The 20247-nt window shown below is 37.5% G+C and overlaps 1 protein-coding gene across 3 annotated transcripts in view; it reads left to right on the forward strand.

Annotated features, from left to right (window-relative positions):
• Positions 1 to 20247, forward strand: part of ATRNL1 (attractin like 1) — a 425814-nt gene that overhangs the window by 321779 nt on the left and 83788 nt on the right. The window contains exon 28 of one of the 3 annotated variants that reach the window (XM_056494991.1): positions 18009 to 19839. The exons of the other annotated variants lie outside the window; for them this stretch is intronic. Within the exon in view, the coding sequence (XP_056350966.1) occupies positions 18009 to 18068 (60 nt within the window). The 3' untranslated portion in view covers positions 18069 to 19839. Of the gene's footprint in view, positions 1 to 18008; positions 19840 to 20247 lie in introns of those variants that run through there. 3 annotated transcript variants of the gene reach the window in all.

Consider the following 20247-nt stretch of genomic DNA (forward strand, 5'->3'; position numbering starts at 1 on the left):
CCAAACCCTTGAGCACAGTTAATCCACCTTTGGTGAGATTGTTTAGGGCCCTGTTTGATGTTGTTGTGCATATTATTAAGGAAGCTGATCCTGCAAACTTACTGGGTGCTGTGAAAATTTTTGGCTTCTCACTGTGAAAAGCCTTTACTAATATCTCATCAGAATCTACCTTCTTGAAATTTCTTTCCACTACCCATCTTACCCTTGTGAGAAAAGGATGGAATTACGAGTCAGCAAAAGATCCCAACTTAGATTTCTCCTTTTAAGACTGGACAAATCCCTTACTGTCAGGTTTTTCTTCTAATGCTTAAACCATCTCTGTGTCATTGTTTTATTTGCAAAGTTACAATGGAAGATTTTATTTTAGAGTCTTGCTGGTCAAAGTTAACTCCATCCAGCCTTGTCTTCCTCTGAGTCTGTCATGCCATTTCCAAGATTTACCAGGTCAGTGAGGCAAACTTTGTCTTTCATAAATCTGTGCTGGCTATTCCTTGTCAAATTCTTGTCCTTCACAAGCCTGGACAGGGCTTTTAGGGGGATTTTCTTTACAGTATTCCCAGGGATGGTGGTTGGAGCAGGTTAGGTTAAGCAGTATGAATTTCCCCAGGTCTTCCTTCTTGCCTTTCTTAAAGATGTGTGTAACCCTTGCTTTTAATAGAGATCAGGGGTTTCTCTTAATCATCACAGCCAGCCAAAGATGACAGCATTTTCTCAATGGCATTGCTCAGTTCCCAGGATCCCTTCTGTTCCTGAGGAGTTGTGTGTATCCAATTTAAGAGTTTCCCCAGCTCATTATTTCTCTACTGACTCAACCAGATATAAAACATGAGCAAAAAACCGAAAATCTGTGTTGCTCAGGATTTCAGGTTCTTTTGTGTGTGTGGAAAAAAAGTTGGCTATAAGAAGTTTTGATGTTAATTTAATCAAAGAACTGCTGTAAAGGCACTTCCTTCAGTAGCATCATGTAAGAGTGCTCAGTGTCTGTTTTTCTGCTGATACTGGTAAGAAATATTTCCCAAGTTTTTTCTCTTATGTCAGCCCCCTAAATTCCTTTCTTTTTCTCCTGGCCTTTATATTTTAGTAGTTGCAATGTGTACCTTTGTGTACTATATAGCGGGTTTTTTAAAAGCATTATTTAAATTTAGGCAGTGCATGTGCAGTTACAAAACACAGGTGGGAGTTACAATTTATTTGTACAGTAAGATAAGTTTGGGGTGAGGGTTTTTGATTTTTTTTTTGTTTTACAAGCTTTGTGGGTAAATTAGGCACAGTTCAAAATGGTACTAACCCAGAAAAGTTTACTGAAGCTCAGAGCCCAATTAACATCAAATTTGCAGAAGAACTTTATGTGAAGAGCAATAATTAACCATAGAAGGCATCCTGGATATGGGATGAGGTAGGGAAGGAAAAGCTTCTTCTTTCTTTCCTTTTTTTTTAATGCAAGATACCTTGGCTGGAGTTCAATTTAAAGATAAGGGAAACTATACTAAAGCTGCTTTCTATACTGTATAAATTGGCAATGCTACTTTAGTTCTTCAAAGAAGGAACAAAAGAGAGATTTCAGGTACCTATTACAAAGAGTAAATGAGAACTTTTTTTCCTGCATCTGATTTTATTTTTTTATTTGCTTGATTTTTTTTTTTTTTTGGTAGCGTCAATTATAATCTTCTTATTTGTGTTTACAGCTGCATTTTAAGTGAGCCCAGTGTTAAAAATCATCTCTTTTAAGGACATGCTGGTATTTCTTTGCTGGTATCCTCTCTGAAAGAGCTTGACCACCCTTCTTAATTGTAATAAAATTTTATGTAAATAGATGGTACCTCCTTTTTGGAATAGGTGCATTCATTTGAGTCATTAAAAAGTCTCAACCCCATCATGAAGGAATCATCTTCTTTCAGTGATTTATTGATACAGTTCAGTCTGTGAGAGCCTAGGCTGTGTATTTTAGGTCAACAGGTATAAAATGTAATTGTTACATACACACATCTGAATAATATAAGCTGTATCTTAGTAATGGCTCTGGTTTTCCAGCAGAGGTGATGGAACTGTGAACTCCCAGGTATTGTAGAGTGAATCAGCCCAAATACCTTTCTCCTAATCATGTTAGATTACTAAAGAATTTGTACAGAAGAGCCAGTGTGATAAAAATATGCTTTAATTGTTTTCACAACAGATGTGTTTATGGAGTCTGAGCTCTAGTTTAGCAGTATCCTTCTAATCAACATCTCTTCATTTCAACTCTTCCAACAGATAAACCATATTCAATGACAATCTTTGTGATGTGTTAACTTGGAGTTGTAAGTAATAATACATGTCCTAATCTTTTAAACATGCTTACATGCAGTCAGGTCCTTTGGAATAAAATTCAGAACAAACAATTTTATAGTTGGTTGCACTATGACAGAATTTACAAACAGAACTACCTGTGTGATTGTTCTGTCTGCTTTTTGGGAGAAAACCCTTGAGTATGTGATATAAAGCATCTTTTGAAATTGGAGGAGTGGCTGTCTTGGAAAGGGACTCCACAGTGTTGTATACAAATACTTGAACCTACAAACTGAGATACTGTCCTCTCTCTGTGACCTGGTGTTCCTAATGCAGATACTGATCTACTCCTATAGATATTTTAATCCACCATGAATGTGACAATGAAGTTATTAAGTGTTGATATTGGTACCTTGTTCCATAGCTGGAAATGTCAGTTAAGACAGTGCATTAATAATTATGAGGTACATTGTGAATCTTTTACCATTTGTATTCAGAAATTCCCTGTCACTAATTTAATGCAATCATAAGCAACTTGAAGTCAATGTGACACAAGAAATGATACTCAAATGTCTCATCTCTAATGAATGACAGTAATTAGCCATATTTCAAGGAAAAGATAATATATCACAGATAAGGAAGTTCATATTTCATAAAGTGCCCATTATCAGAGACGTAGGGCCAAATGAACTCTTATGTTACACTCCAATATCAGCTCTTCTTTCAGAGAATATAATATTAAAATGATCATTCTAAAGTAAGTTTTAAGATGGAGAAAACTTTTGAAAATTGATGTGTTTAGTGAACAGTCAACAGTAGTACTTATTTTTATAAGGACTAATGGAATACTCATGGGAATGAAAGAAAGGCAGTTTGGTTCACTTGTGGTCATTTCCACAGTGACTCAAACAGTGCCAGCTTTGTCTTTTTAAAAAAGCTAAAAATAAAACAGTTGTTCTCAAGTATCAAAAAGTTCTTTGCTGCTTACACAGCCTAGCGTGCATCACTGACCCTGTGATATTGGGGCCTTGGAAATGACCTATGGAAAGTGAATGAGGCTTTCCACATTGATCTCCCACATTCTGGAGATCCAGGTCTTTCTCTTCCATGTTACAGTGTCTGAGGTTCAACAGGATGCAGCTGTTTCAGACCAGAATTTAAATCATCCCAATCTCTAAAACTGGGAGTATCAGGTAAATAAAAATATTTCAGTTTGCCCACCATAAGTAAAAGGGTGGAAAGTTGTGAAATGGTGATCAATGGAGTGGGTAAAAGCTGTGACTTAATCCAAATCCTGCCCATTGCAGGAGCTGCAGTAACTTACAGACAACTATTGGAAAGCAGCAGAAAGGGGAACCTCAGTGTACCTGCCCTTTATCAAAGTGCTCCCATGTGACCACAAAATGTGTAAGATGGGAGATGAGAAAAGTGGTGCATGTTGGAGGGGATGGATCCCAAGAAGCTGTGGAGCAGCTTTTGTTCCAGTGCTGGGACCTTACACAGCTGAGGTGAATAGGGATAAAGTCTACAGCTACAGAGGGCTGTCAGCCTGGAAAAGGTGAACCAGGTTGGACAGGAGTGAGGCATCCTCTCATCTTAGAACACTCAATGAATGCTCATTCATAGGAAAAAACATAGTGCAACCCTCTTTAATTTCTCATGTGAAGATGTAACTCTCAGTTTATGATTTTTGTGTTCAGACTCTGGATTAAAAAGCAGAATTGGTGCATACCTGGCTGTGTTCAAGAGCATCTTACTGAAAATAGTCAAGCCTATGATTTCTGCATGTGATGTTTTAAAAATTGTCTGCTAGGAATCTTACACTTAAATGGAATAAAGGGGGAAGAATATCAATACTTCTAGCATTCTGAAGTCTCTTGAAGTTCATAAGACTGTTGCTGACTCTGAGGAGAAAACTTGAGGGATTTTTTAAGTATTTTTCAATCTGTTTGCATAAAGATGATCTGTAGAGTCTTCTGTAGAAATAAAGATTTCTTATAAAAATTAATGCTTGAAATTTAGTTTCCTCATAAATTACAATACTGTTTAAACAGACATTTGAAAAGGTGTAACTTTTCTTCAGCAGTACTTGAAATTGAGTCATAGGTATTTCTATGGTGACAGATTCAGAGTAACAACTTGGAAGGAATAAAAGATATTCTGTGGAGTGGAACAAATATTCCTGTTGTATGAATACTATCTGAAGCATCCCATTGATGTATTTGCATGTCCAATTTATGTCAGTCATTACAGTTCATGTTTCCTTCCTTACATTTTGAAACTGAGTTATCACTGTTCTAAGGGTGTGGTTTCAAAAGTGTCTGAAATGCTTGCAATGCTCCAGATTGTCTAAAGTGTCATAATTAACAAATTGAGGTTATTCCAGTATTATCTAAAAGTAATTTTTATAAACTGAGAAGTGTCTGTGGGGTATGGAGTCAGGCTCTCTGAAGTGTGAATGTGCTTTTGTTGATTGATAGCTTTGCATAATTTAAGTAGTAAAATCTGTACAATGCAGATGAGAACCTTTGAGGGAAAGCAAATATTACAGTATCTCAGTAGCCTTGTAGCTGTTTAAAACACTTCATAGTAAATGATGTCTATGTCACATTTAGGTTTAGAAATGCTTCTTATGTATTAGTAGATATCCATCCCACTTAACACACAGAAAAACTGACAGGGAAAAATTGGAAGCAAGCCCAGGGGGTTTTTTGCTCCTTATCCAGTGACCTACTCATAAGTGACAGTATTTATATTGGTCTTTTCCATCTAGATATGCTTTTAGCATAAGAGAGGCAATAAAATATAACCCAGTAATTACCACAGATTTTCCTAAAAATACAAGGCTTAACTAGAACCCATTCAGAAATACATTGTCAATTTAAAAACACAAAATAAATTGTTGGGATAAATTTCTCCCAGAAGATTTTGCTATTGTAATGCCTATTGCTGTAGTAATCCATTTTTAGATGGCTGACTCAGAACTGAATGCAGAGCCAACAGGGAATACTGAAAAGGGATGTCTCTTCAAAAGAACCTCAAACACGGCAGAAAGCTGATTCTGTCTAATCAGGATTTACATCTAAAAATGATCTCCTGGAGTTGTGCTCGTGCTTCTGCTCTCAACAAACAGAGAGAGGGCTGCTACATTTCTGCCTTGTGCAGTAGTCCAGTGCCTCAGACAGTCACTGAAAAGAGGAGTTGGGTGTTCCAGGCCAGCGTCAGCCAGCAGTGAATCATTTCTGTGACCTGAATGCGAGGCTGGAGGCTGCTCTTGTCATTTTCTGCCGTAGCTGTGACTCTGCTATTGTAGAGAAAAGGGTTCTTGAACTCAATAAATTTGGTGGAAAAATGACCTGTGACCTCAGCTGCTGTCCTGGGAGACAGAAGATGGGGATGGCTTTTATAATCTCTGCACTGAGTGATGTCCAAGCCTTTAATCCAGTTATACTGAAGTAATGTGTAGTTCATGAATTGCCCTTCAACTCAGAATCAAAAACTTTTTCTTTCTCTGGAAATAAAATGAAAATAGATTGAAAAAATGTACTTTGATCAAGTCTAATTAATTCTGAGGTTTTCCTTATTCCATAAGAAACTTCAGCAGAAGAATGTTTACTTTTTTTTTCCTGCATGTACTTCTGTTAAGAGATAAACACTGAAGTCATTTACTCTGTTTAAACTGCAGTAAATTCTGAATGTATGAAAGTTTCCTTGTGTACCAACAGGAATTTATTTGGTTTTGGACTTAGGTATCAGTAAAGAAACAGTTGTTTGCTTTTTGCTTTTTGTTGTTGTTGGGGCTTTTTTGTTTATGTGTTTTGTGGGGGATTTTTGGGGGGAAAGGGAAGAAGGGTAGAGGAACAGGCACCAGAGTTATCTCAGTTCTACACATCTTCAGTCAGATTGACCATTTTGAATGAGGATCTAGTCTGCCAGTGGTTAATACTTTTCACCTGTTTTTTATGATCTGTTTAAAATCATGCCTTGAGCTGTGATAAATTTGAGAGCCACTTAAAGTTGTCTCATCCATTAAGAGTCTCAGAGTCTTCAGCTTTTATTGGTGCTTATAGATTTTGATTTAATAGTCTTTTAAAAGTTGTTCAGTAAAGCAAATAGAGTTCTTGACACTTCAAAGCATATTTCCAGACTACAGTTTTTCTGGAGCTCTTCTCTGAATGCATTTATCCATTTTCTGTCTCCTTTGTGTAGACCAGTACTGGTACCAAAGGATGAAATCTGAGAGCTAATCATAAACTGGTGTGGTTTTGTTAGGGCTTCACTATTGGCAAGATTCTGGTCAAAGATGGTCATAACTTTATAAATGCAAGCAAATAATTTTATAAAAGCATCCCTGCACTTGTCTGCTACTGTTTCCCAGTTCCCCCTTAAGAATGAATGCATTCTGTGTTTAGGTAGGACCTTGCTTTCAGCTGCATTGTGATCATACATCTTCCCTAACACTGTCTTGCACATGGTGTCCATCAATGGCAAATTACAATTCCATACAGATCAATGTTACTTATAATCTGAAAGCCTTGTTAGAAAGACTTTATTCCTATGTAATGATTAAAGAAATTGGTTGTATGTGCTCACATATCAGTTGATATAGAAATAGTAGCTGTTACTTCATCACAAATATGATTTGTTATAACCTGCCTATATTTTGATGTGTACTCCTACTTGGATCAGTCACTTCTGGTGCTGAACTGAAAGTAAGATCCACTCATAGGTTTTCAGTCCTGTGCTAATGCCTTGAAGCCTTGAATATGACCTCTTTTGTTCTAATTACAAATTTTTGTAGTTCTAATTTTGTAGCAGTTTAAGTAATGAAGTATGAGCATGCTTCTATACAGAAAATGTCTTCAAAACAGTTTCAAAACTGAAGCACTAAGTAATTTTTACTAAGTTCCCAACATACTGAGGGGGTGGGGAGTACATTTTAAATCTATTAAACTATTATCTTGATTTACTGAATATAGATAATTTTCTTTCAGCCTCTTTTGTGTGTTTATAATAAATTTATAAACTCTTAACTGAGGCTTCTGCTAGATGGAAAATGTCAAATACCATATTTCCCTCTGCCTTTCAGCTATCAAACTCTTGCTGACAGGTGGGAATAACCATTTGATTCATGTCAGCACAGATTTGTGAGGTGTTAGCTTGGGTAATGATACTAAATTAAATCTCTGATTACTTCCTCATTTGTGTCACTGTAGCTGTGAATACGGAAAATCCATTTAATGTTCTTGAGGAGGGAAATATCAGACTTACAGAAAAGAAGAGTTCTGAGTTAAAGTACAGTGTCATGTTATTAGTCTGACTTGAAGCTAGAATTAAAATACTTCCTCACTTATGAAGAGGTTTTGAGTGATATCTAATAAACAGTGGTGCTGCTGTAGTGCTGGTTATGTGCTGTTCAATTTTTAACTAGGTTGGTCAACATCTGTGTTCAGCCTGCAGCATCTTCCCAGTGGAAGCTCAGTCTGTAGCTCTAGGACAGGCTTAGTCCATGGATTACTTTTTGCTAGCAGAAATGATTTATGGAAGCTCCCATAAGGAGAAAAGTCATGAGGCAAAGCACAGACAGCTTTTCATGCTGTAAGAGAGAAGATAGGAAGTAAGAGTCTGACCTATTTTTGAGATGGAATTTCAAAACTTTTTGAGGTGGACTTTTTATTTTATTAAAATAATTTATGTTACTAAAGGAAAGTTGAAAGGGCTTTCTAAATATTTTAGTTTATTACTGCTTGCTGGCAAGTGTGGTTGATCTTCCTTGAAGTCACAGATTACAGGAGAGTCTTAATACAGTGGTTATGTTGAAATGTAAAGTGATCTGCCTTGACTAACAAGTGTGCTGCTCACTCATGTGAGGTATCTGCAGTGAGTGCACAAAACTGGGAGGAACCTTTACACTCAGTAGTGTTTGACAGCTGTGAGCACAAGATGCTGGGCTCTGTCAGATACCTATTGCAGGTGTGCTGGAACACTGATTTGTTTCAATGCCTTGTTTGTAAAATAAAGAAAAAAAGGCTAATAGCATATTGATTTGCAGGAATTTGTGTATTTACAGTGGTAGGCATGACACGGTTCCTGGATGTAAAGCTTTATGCAGATTAATAAACTCTTACATTATTTATGCCATCTCACTTTTTCAGTGTGGTGTAACTGCATGTTTTCACTCAGGCATTGTAAGTGTTGAATATCTGGAAGGGGAAGGTATTTTCATAGGAGTATTAAATTGTTTCTAGCTGTCTGCTTCCTCAGAGCCTTTAAGAAATGGATGTTTTGCATAATTTTTCAAAGGCTCCAAATAGGCTGCTATTTTCTTAACTTTCCTTGTTCCCATCAAATACCCTAGAAGACTTCAGAGAGAGAAAGCACAGGATGAACTAAACCCATTCTGTGGCCCAAACTAGAGGACTATTGTGTCCTTTCAGTCTGCTGTAAACCTCTTCATTTTCCTCTTCAGCATCTGGACATTGAACTGTCCAGATGTGCTGGAGTGTATTAAGTATTTCCAAGTGCTTAAGAGTGTTTTGGCTGAGTCAGCCAGAAGCAGGAGAGGACACAGCATCCATCCCAGTGTTATTAAAAGCACAGACTCAAGTCTAATACTGCAGCAGTAGGCAGGCATTTGTAATGAAACATGCTGCCAGTGGGAGGAATAGGGGTGTCTGCATGGTGAATAAAATTGCTAAGTATTTTCCAAGTAGTCAATGGCAAAATTGAGTTACAGTCTGCTTTAAATTATTTACAGAAGAATTTAAATTTGCAAACTTATTACAGCAAGCTGCTGCTTTTAACAACACTCAAGTTCTTGAAAATTCAATGCTAAAATGAGTTATTACAAGTGAGTTAGCTGTCTGAAATTAAATTAGGTGATAAACAATCCATTTCTCTGTGGTAAATTGGCATTCATGACAACTAGTTCTAGTATGCACCTGAATCCATTATTCTTGGCACTTCATAAAGTTGCAATTGATAGCAATTTGTATTGACAGACTCTTATTGAATATAATTCTCAACAGAAACTAGCTAATCAATTAATTAATCCTAGTGTTGCTCAAGTTTGTTTTTATGTTGCTCCATCATTCAGAAAATTAACTGTTAACATTGTTTACAATTAATATAACTTAAACACTTTAGTTTTCATTGGCTGAATTACCAAGCTTAGGCTAATTAAGTAAGCATTAAAGCTTTCTGAATTACTAGCAAAACTGAAAATTATGCATGCTAAATTGAAAAACACACAACAAAAACTGATTCTATAATACATATCATTATGCAGGATTTCAAAGCAGAATGTTTAGTCTTGCATTTCCTCTTGAAAGCTGCTTGGCTGCATGTGAAAAGTCCTAGCCTCTTCTGAAGAGACTTGAGGGAGTAATCATCAGCAATATTATGATGAAAAGCACCATCAAGTCATGTTCTTCTAAGGCTATCTAATAACTATTTGCATCTTCCCTCACATTTAAATAAGGCTTTCTTGGAATTCAATATTGCAAAGGAGCAAATCCATCCCAGATCGTTATGGACAGATGCTCTAGGAATGTGACTGCAGTGGCTGTGCAGAGAATGCCAGGATCCATCAGCTTGGAGCACCCTTGGAGCCAGAGGGGCTTCCCTGGAGAGCCAGGGTCTGCTGGGCTGCCTCTGACTGCAGCCACACAACCTACAGATACCCTTTTGATTTGTGTTGACAGAAAGTTAATTACATAGCATTAAACCCTTAAATTCCATTAGATGAACTCTTGTCTTATTAAACATGAGTCCTGGCCCAGAGCCCTACTTTGCCCATGTAAACACAGCATTCCTCTTGCAAAGCAGGAGAATGGCCCTGAGCACCTTTATGTGAATAAAAGCCTTTCTTTCATGGAAAGGGGTACAACTTGCTGCTTCTGAGAGAGCTCCAGGTTTAAAAACTAGTATTAGTCTTGTCTAGGTGGCAATCAGGAGGGCTTTATGTTTTTTATGTTTTCCATTAGGAACATTTGTGTATGGTTCTGTTTGCCTCTGGTTTTCTTCAGCAGTTTCTACTCAGTGTCCTGGTTTTGAAAGCTTTTTCAAATATTCTAATGATATATGATGTGTAGTGGGTACCTCTTTACTTGGTCATTGAGTAACTGAATACAGTACAAGAATTTTAACAGTGAAATAAGATCATTTTCATCTTATGAGTCATGGTTTCAGGAAGGTGGAAGGCATACAGAGGTCATCCAAATGCCTGCTTGCTTCTTGTGGAACTGGCTGGAGGAGAAGCTGGAAGGAAACCTGGGCTTTGTATCTGAGCAAGAGGTGCTGTGGTATTTGAGCTGCCTCTGAAGGAACATCCCAAATGTCTTTTTCTTTGTTGCTCCCTTACCTTAGAAACAATCAGGGATTCTCTCAAAATCACTCCCATTGTCTCCTAATTACTGTCTACCAGATTGAGCCTGAGAGATGTCAGACACATCTCACTGATATACTAATATAATACTAAGGTAGAGGATTTTTTATTTTTCTAGTAGATAATTTAATCTAAATCAGAATCTGACCTATGGGGATGAAGGAAGCCTAACATGAAATGCTACAAAATTTCTGGGGCATACTTTTTTCAGACCTCTTCTAACACAGGAGGGCTAGGATAGGATAAATCAGTTTAGATACCAAAGAACTTGATTGGGATACTCAATTTTACTATAATAGCCTAATCTAAAATACTCAGTCCTTTTCAGCTGTTCTATACTCTTTCAAAATTGCTCCTAACAAGGACAATCTCTAAAAATGGGGCATTTGAGACAAGTTAATGGTGCTATAGCTACTCAGGATAACCATCAGCTAAGAGTGGCATTTGCTGCCTAAGCACAAGGCTGGGTACAGTGAATAGTATCAAAGGTGTTCTCTAGCAACTTGGAGAGACTTGAAAAGAAAGAGGTATTTACCATTTCAGGAGATGTGCAGTTAGACAAAACCACAGGTTTAAAATAACCCACAACTTCAATGTAAAAAGAAATGCAAAGTGAAAGTGAGGTTAACCTAGTTTTAAGTTCCCTTCTGCTTAGATTTTGCATCAAGTTAAACTCCAAAAATTGTGACTTACCTTATTCTGACTTAATTTCACTTTCAACATCAATTCTTTGATATTTTAATCAATGCTTATTCCACTTAGTTTGTTCAAAGACAATCTCAGTACACTGATTCCCTCACCTTCTCTCGAAAATTTTCATGCAATTAAATGCTTGCCTTTAAGTTACCAAGTGCGATGATGTAGTGCTGTATTGAAATACATATCCTGCATAACTTAACTTGCTGTGGAAGTTTGACTTGCCTTATTGATAAATTAGATGTAAGTTCTCAGCATGACCATTAGCAGTTTCTCTGTAATCATGTGAAAATTTAAAATAACATAAGGAAAGGAGACAGATTCAGGCTTTTCAGTATGTCAAGGGAAATGGAAGTGCTGAAAATAAGATTTCTCTACTAAACCAGAAAGAAAAATGAAAATATTTTAAATACAGTCTATTTCTCTTCTTTGTCAACAATCTAATCTCTTCAATATTTAACTGTATCTGCTGTTCTTTTTGGAAGGGAATATATCTGAGTGTGGATAGATAGGCTTTTGTTGGGGTTTTGTTGAGGTTTTTGAGGAACACCACTCCTGCCCCTGCCAAGACCCCAGACTTTCTAACCTGAACTTGAGAAATCAAATGCTGTCAATTCCTGCTGCTCTTCCAGTGGATCACCTAACCCAACCCCAGCCTGCCAAGGGAAGGCACGTCCCTGAGATGTTCTTGGCACAATTTTGCCCATCTTTACCTGCTGCCAGGTCTCAATTCTGCTTTGGGAGAGGAAGCAGCAGTGTTGGAATATCTTTGCAAATCTCTTTCTTCCTGGGAAGGAGACACAGTTGACTCCATTAGTGATAAACATTAGAACACTGTGTGCCTTTTACTTCAGAAGCTTTTGGCCTTCAAGGTTGCATATTTATTTCTAATCAATTAAGAAAAATTGAAAGAATCAGGAAAAGCCATATATATTTCATGCAGAGATGATATTATAAGTTATTGTGCCTTTTATTTACTAGGGTATTTGGAATCCATGTACAAAGACACAAAGCTTGCTGCCATTTATCATTCACTGCCAGATTAGTCTCTGCAAATAATGAAACTGGGGGAAAGCAACTTGATGGACAGGGAAGAATCCAGCTAAAAGTGACTTCTCATGGGGTGAAAAAAAATATTTACTGCTAACAAGATGGTTTTTTGGTTCTTTTTCTTAATTGTGGCTCAAGTTTTGTGACACAACATCACAAATGGCAAATCTGCCTCCTGAAATGTTGGCACTGGGAGCAATCAGAATGGTGACTGGGAGAAGGTAAGGAGTAAAAAAACATTGGGAGCAGTAGATTATCTTAATGGAAGCATATGCAGTCATAAGGAAAGTTAGGTCTTCTGCTTTGAATTAAATTAGTGCTTGCAAGGTTACTGACCCCCTACTGAGTGAAAATGTTCTGCCTTCTGTGTGATGTCCCCATTCCTGAGCAGACCTGCCACTTCAGGATGAAAGGATAGGTGGGTACCTTAAAGTTTGCAACACCTTCCTTAGTTCTATCACCTTGTTTTATTTCATGTTCTTGTATTTAAGCCTGACCAGAATCTGACTCCAAATTCTCACCTGATTGAAATGCAGAATGGTTTCCTCCCACTCCAAGGGTGCTATATAGGCACAAACATTTTCACAAGCAATAACATTCTCAAAGTATAGAACTACTTTCTTCTTCCTTTATGTTATCTGACCTTTCATTGACATGCCAGTTTAATTAATGGTGCATAATTGCATCCCACTGCTGACAAAAAGCTGCAATGTTGTTTACTTTTGTTAGTCAGGGCCAATTATCTGTAAAGTCACCCTTTTGAATTTTCTACAATCTATCATCACCAGTGTATGTAAAAAAAAAAAATCTATTTCATCAAAAGGTGGATTTCTGTCACCCCACAGCTGTGTACCTAAATACAGCAGTGCCCTTTCTGTCATCTTCTTTTTACCTCAAGTAAGTGATGATTGACAAAGAATCACTGGAGTAGGGTACTGAGTCTTCCTAGAGAAACTGTTCTCTCTAAATTTGAAATTTGAAACTGCCATGAGGTGAGTTTCTTCTTTTAATTAAGGTATTTCTTACTGGGAAAAAAAAAGTGTTGTGTTGCTACAAGAACTTGAAGTTTAGAAGGGATGCTCTGCAGGTCCCAGCTTCTCTCTGGGCCACAGGACTGCTGTGACTTTTTGTCCCTCTCCGCATACACTGACTCTCATTTTTGACAGAAACCTAAATTTCTTATGCATGTCAGGATTTGGCTTTATCTTTAAACTAATACACATCAAGCCTTTCTACTCAAGACAATGAGCACTTTCTAGTCTAAAAAGCTTGATGCAAGATAAGGAGAAAGTATTCCTTCTATCACACAGTTTACTTATAAACTGTTATTCTTAACAGATCATTTTGACTTACTGAATTGGCTTAATTTGCATTCAAATTTTAAAAAACCCCAGAGTTTTATTTAAGTGGGTATGTGATTGTAACTAATATACTTGAAATCATTACCAGCTGTACATCTGTATAAGATTTGACAGCTATTTCCCTTTAAAAAGAGCATTTCTCTTTATTCATTTCAGTGTTATCTGTTTAAAGAGCTGAAAAGAAAAGGCTACAGATAAAGAAAAACTTGGACTTTAGAAAAGTTGAGCATTGTTAGAAGTGCTCTTTTAAAAATAAGTCTCTATCTGTATTTTGTGCAGGGCAAAATATAGAATGCCTTAAAGTACAGCTGCAGAAATGTTAGATCTTAATGAAAGTGTTGGAAAGACTTGTACAGTCCCTGTCAGTCAGGCTGTGACCTGCTCAGGTTCTAAGCAGAGCAATGATCACAATTGATCATCTTGAAATGAGTACAGTAAATTCAGGAGTGGGATGTGATCTAGTCAGGGAATGTGATACTTTTGTTCTTCTCAAATAAAAGTGAGCAATATAATCTGACTGCAAGTAAGATCTATACCCCTCAGCAGAAGAACACATCAAAGCTTCTTATGGCTAGTGCAGTTAATTGGACTATTCTAAAAATCTGTATATCAATCAACAGGCAAGTCTGTCCTTTAGCAACATAGTAAGCGGTGAAAAGTGAAAGTTTGGGTATCTGATCCTCTGTAAAACATTTGTAGGCTCCTTAACTACTGAAGAAAAACTTAATGCAAGTTCATTTAAGCAGCAGAGCACTGGAGTGTTTAAATTACTCATCACATGGGAGCAGTAAGAGAACTCCCATTATCAGCCTGCTTGTAAAACTGCTTCATTTCCTCTTCCTGCACCTTTCTAGCACTTGGGTGGATGTAGCATGTGCACTTGTGAGCCATGGGGAGAGTGCAGAGGGCAGCAGGGTGTCTGGCAGTTCAGTGACACAAACTGTGCAGAAAAGGCTGCTCTGTGCTGCTGTGACATCTCATGAAAGAGTTATCAGAGCCTCTGCTGCTCCTAACCAGATATGACAATAGGCAAATGTCCCAATGCTGAAAACGCTGGAGTCAAAGCAGGGCCTCAGAGCAGGTCAATTATTTCAATTATCTGGAATTCATGATGAAAAACAGCAGCAGCCTTCAGGAAATATGCAAGAGTCTGGCGACTGCTTGATCAGTCATGACAGTCACTGCCAAATATCAGGTCCCATCAGGCTTTTGCAAAGGGAAAGCTTGGAACAGGTGGAATATTTTAGTTACCTCTGCTCCATCACAGCACATTCTCAGGAGATCCAACAGCCAAATGCTTAAGGATGACATCACTGGCAAATATCACATGGCAGGGAGGAATCACAGGGTAGCAGAGGGGGAGAGCATGGAGCAGATGGATTGCTTCAATTATTTGGGCCCCTTGATGAATAAGAACTTCAACAGCCATCAGCAGGGCAGGCAAGTAATAACTGCACTGCTGTGGCATAACTTTAAAATCTGGAGTGGTTTAAGTATTTCAGCAGCTGTAAAGCTCAGATTTGTCTTAGCACTGGCTTGACCCACAGCCACCTCCAGTGCTGAGGGGGAACACTGAGAAAATTGTTTGTGAGTGCTTCCAAGTACTTCATGGTATTTCACAGTTTGTTTTCACACTGCAGAGAGAACACTGACCCAGCACCAAGGTTGTTGTTGGCACCTTCTGATTTTATTGTTTTTCAGGAGTCAGCTGGGGAAAACTAAGGACTGTTTAATGTCAGTGCCAGGACAGAAACCAACAGCTTAGACCTGATTATGAACAAATTTAAGAATGCCTCAGCATCCAAAAAATTATCCTTACTTGTATGCTATACTAGGTGCAAGATCTGCTAGGCCTGAAATTTGCTGTGAAAAAATTATTTAAGAGCACACTCTCTCATTTTGCCTTCAATATTCCTTCAGCCTGTTGCTAGCACAGTCTACTTTAATTTCTCTTTTTACATTTATTTTGGTGTTAAAACAAGCTTATGAGTTTTGGTTTTACAAGATGATACGTGGTACTTTATATCACTATCTCCTTTCAGCTAAAAGTTTTTTATTGACTCCAGTGCACAGAAATCTAATTTGCACATTAAAAGCTAAAGAACAAAGGACACTGAAGAATTAATAAACTTTAAACAAAGGGAGTTGTTTTTGCAAACCAAATCCCATTTGATTCAGATTCAAAGTCTGATACTTGTTTTGGTTGTGCCTTGAAGGCAGAATAAGAGAGTCAATAGGAAGCTTCTGTTTGAGCTAATATGACTTGTTAACACCTTTCAGAAAGTTAATGTTATAAAAGATTTGATTTCCAAACCCTTCAGTGCCTTCAAATGCACCTCAACACCTTTTTCCTCCCCATCATCTTGCTTTAAAGTAATGAGGGGTATTGATTACATTCCATCCAAGGAAAAAGTAATCATCATCTTTATCTGACCTTTATCTGACCTGTCTGTTTCCCATTGCAGGGGAAATGGCTTCTAGTTTGAGATCAAGAAATTACTTTTGATAGGGACAAATATCACAAACTGATACAAAATTTTGTGCTATTTCTCAATTTCCTACTGGTTTGAAATCTGCAAAGTACCAAATACTTGTCACTGCTGGTCATTCCCATCCAAAATTGTCTAGAAGTTACTGAGATAACCTTCCTGCCTGTTTTTACATCTTCAGTGTAATGAGTGGCATTTTAATGGCACTTAAGTGGTCACTGCTTGAGATCACCTTTACTTTTTTTTCTTCCCTCTCTTTCATATTCGGACCAAACAGTGTTAACCCAGAATAGTTCAAAATCAGATATAGATTTAAGCTTTTACACAGTCTGCTCTTCTATTCAGAGCAGGTTTGTGTCTGCCCCTGTGAGTCAGAATGCTAATAGTTGCACAGCTGCCTTGAAACCTGAAGATTTTAAAATATTAGAGTTGAATTATATTTTTTCTCACTTGTGATTCACTTAGCTAAGACAGGAGCATGTTTCATGCTTTTCTTGTAACCATCAAAACTTGAAAGTTGCTTTGGAGTGAGTTGCTTTGGTTTTTTTTTTTATGAAAGTCCTTCAGAAGCTACAGATGCAGTAGTAATAAAATTAATTATTTCAAGTCTTGTAAAACAATAGTGAAGACTTACTTTTAAGCACTGCTTTTAAGGAGAAGGTTGTGTGGTGTTTTATTTTGTTTATTTTTTTAAAAAATATACTGAAGATTGACCCTCCTCTAGTTAGGTCTTTTCATGCTGTTAGAACAAGGCACGACTGACCCTTTATTCTAGAAACAGTTTGTGGGGAATTGGGCTGAAAAGAGTCAGGAGATCCCAAATGGGCAGAGAGACTCTGGAGACCAAAACAGAGTTGTGAGTGATGCAGAGAGGATGGCCAAGACTAAAATCTTAAAGGGTCTCGTGGAATTGAAAAGAAGAGTAGCAGGGAGAGGCTACCTGAAGAAAAAAAGTAAGATATTTGGACAGAAGGAAGAAAGGAAGAGGAGAATAGATGACTCTGGGAAAATATTTTTTGAAAATAACAGAAAGGATTGGAAAACTTTGTATATGTATATGTATATATATATATATATATATATATATACACACATATATATAAATAAGAAAAGAATTTGGAGGAAATGTGAGCTAGATGATGTGGAATAACAATGGACAGGTTAAAGAATGGTATTTGTTTGAAACCAAGATTACCTGACACCTTTTTTATTTTAGACAATCACAAGCTACAATTGCAGGAGGTTTTGTTTTGTGTTCTATGGCATTATCAAGCCCCATTAAATAACTGTCTTACTGTCTCCCAGAGGAAACTTTGCTTCTCTCTACTCCAGTAAAGCAATTTAAGTGGATACAGAACCTCCTCATGTTCTAGAGTTTTATATTCAAAGTACTTTGTACTTGTGTAATAAACTGATAGGATCTTTATATCACAGTTCTTATCATCTTAGAAATATTGTCCCAGGAAAGCTAACAGGTAGTCTTTTTAAACAGCTGTCAGCAGAGGGGAAAAATATTGTGTTTATATGTGTGGTTTTTCAGAGAGCCTTTTTCACCTTGGAAACCTTTAGCTAGAGAGCTGACCAAGAGTAAACTTCCAAAAACCATAGAAAAATGTTTCAGTGTGCTGTGGTTTTAATTGAAATATGTCTGCATCCATTTTTCACCTTCAGCACAATGCTCTCATACAGTGGTCCTAGAGATAAAGCCATTGAAGATTGTATTTGAAGGAATGAAGATAGTTTTTATTGGTGTTCTTTTAGGATCGGCCCCAAGGACTGAATAATGCTCCCAAAGAAAAACGTTTGGATGAAGATAACTGAACATGCAGATTCAAAGGCCTTTTAGGATATGGTGAACCTTTGGCCTTGGATGAAGAATGTTCTTGGATGAAAGAACTCCAGCTGAAAGACTTTGTCTTTGCCTTTTGCCTTGCAAAGATATGAAAGACAGGAAGGAAGCAAAGATGTGCAGCTGAATTCTTGCAGGGTGCAGTTAAGTGGCTGATGCTGGCGTGCAGCCAGCCTGCCTCAGAACTGTGGGATGTCATGTGCTTGCACCCCTTACCAGCCTCCTGGGACTCCCCAAAAGCCTCACACACATTTTTATATTTTTCTGCTTTCTATGTGCAATTTTATTAGCAAATTTTAATTATATAGTTTCTGCAATGCTGTTAGCCCCTCTGGGGTTTCTGTATGTCATGTGCAGCTCTTAAATGCAGAAAATACTTAATTATGCTTGGTTCATCAGATTATACCATGCTTGTACCTGCAACTGAACAGGCAGTTAACTAATAATCTTAGCTTTTCTTCATGGCTAATGACTTGCCTAAGTTTAAAATGGCAAGAGTTCAGTACCTGAGTCAATGAGCTGACATTCACAGTGTGGTCAGCCACAGCTGCCTGGGCATTCAAACAGATTTCTTCTTTGAACCTCTGTGTTAAGTCAATAGGAGGATATCTTTGTACATTTCCTGACTAAATATTCAATACTTGAAACTTGACTGTACATTTAATTATTTCACCTCTTGAAGTGTCCTTATTTTCACTTTACAATAAATTGCAGCTCTGTTAGACCAGTTATGTTTAATATCTTAGAATGACTTGAACCACAGTGTTTGCTAAGGTTGACCTTCAAAGTCTGTATAAAGACACATTGCCTAACCACGTTGGTTACCTGAGTAATTCTGCAAATGTGTAAAAAAACTGTTACTGCATAAAGAGAAAGAGTGTACCAAAGTTAAAGGGCTCACTTTGCCTTTGTCTCTCCTTTAATCAATCCATGGGGAGAGGTTTAGTGATTTTCACTGTCCTGGTTAGTTCTGTAATTCTCCTATTGTCATACCAAACCCAGCATCACAGTACCTTTTGTCCCATCTGGCCTTGCTTAGTAGGTCTGCAAGAATTTACAGTATCTCTGTTCTAAATGTGGCCCCAGGCCAATGTAGCCACCACATTTCTCAAAGGACAGACCAGAACAGGAACATTTTCATCAGAAAGTGCATCCTCCTCCAGGGTAGCTTAGGTGAGCCTAAACTTCCCAGATAAGGACATATTAATTCTCCTATATATGCTCTACTACTTAGAGTTTTTCTTCATCAGCTATTTTTTTCTTTCCCTCCCAGCTAGTCTAGCTTTATAAATGCAGTTCTTGAAGCTGTTTTTAACCAAGGAGACTTTTCCATATAATGATATGGACAACTGTCTCTTAAAAACCCTTTTTACCTGAAGAGCTGGGAGAGAGCAGCCTGTCTTCAGCTGGTGACTTTGCTTGCTTTTCTCCTTGTGTCTCCCTGTGTCTCTCTCTCCCCCTCTAATCTGGCCTTAACTGTTCATACAAATTGTGCATGGCTACTGGAAATGTCACTTACTGCAGGTTCTCTTTGCTGAGGTTTATATGTGTGTGTATTTGTGTGTGCAAATTGTTAACATAAGCTGCTAAAAATGTAAAAATGCATTGAGACTACTGGAATGTGTGTGTACATAAAGAAGGTTAGAACTGTCAAGGTGCTGGACAGTTAAACTGCATTGTTTGTCATTGGTTATTAATGTAATGATGCTGTTTTGTTACTACCAAATAAAAGAAACCCTTACCAATACTTTGCTACTGAGTAGTGTGTGTGGCAAAGACCAGGGTATTTCTCAAATAGAAGAGAAAATACAAGAAGATATGTCTAGTTTGGCCAAAGCAATGTGTTTGTACAGTGATCATTCCCAAAACTGAGTCAGTCATTAATTAACTTGAAATATCAGTGGAACTTAACTTCTCTCCATTGGCTGCCATTAAAATTGTGCAGCATTTCTGATTTTGAAAATTTCATCCATAGAATGATTTTGTGTGGTTTTGCAACTTTCCCTAAGACTGGGGCTTCCTTTGTTTCTGGGCCAGCAGGGGAGTATTTGCTCCTTTTGTAGAGCTATTTTCCATGTGCTTGTAGTGAACACTTGGCTGAAGACAATGAAGCAGTGAAGTTTGCTGGTCAGGTATGTGGCTTTCAGTCCA

This window comes from Oenanthe melanoleuca, chromosome 6, assembly GCF_029582105.1.
Source record: "Oenanthe melanoleuca isolate GR-GAL-2019-014 chromosome 6, OMel1.0, whole genome shotgun sequence".
NCBI lineage: Eukaryota > Metazoa > Chordata > Aves > Passeriformes > Muscicapidae > Oenanthe > Oenanthe melanoleuca.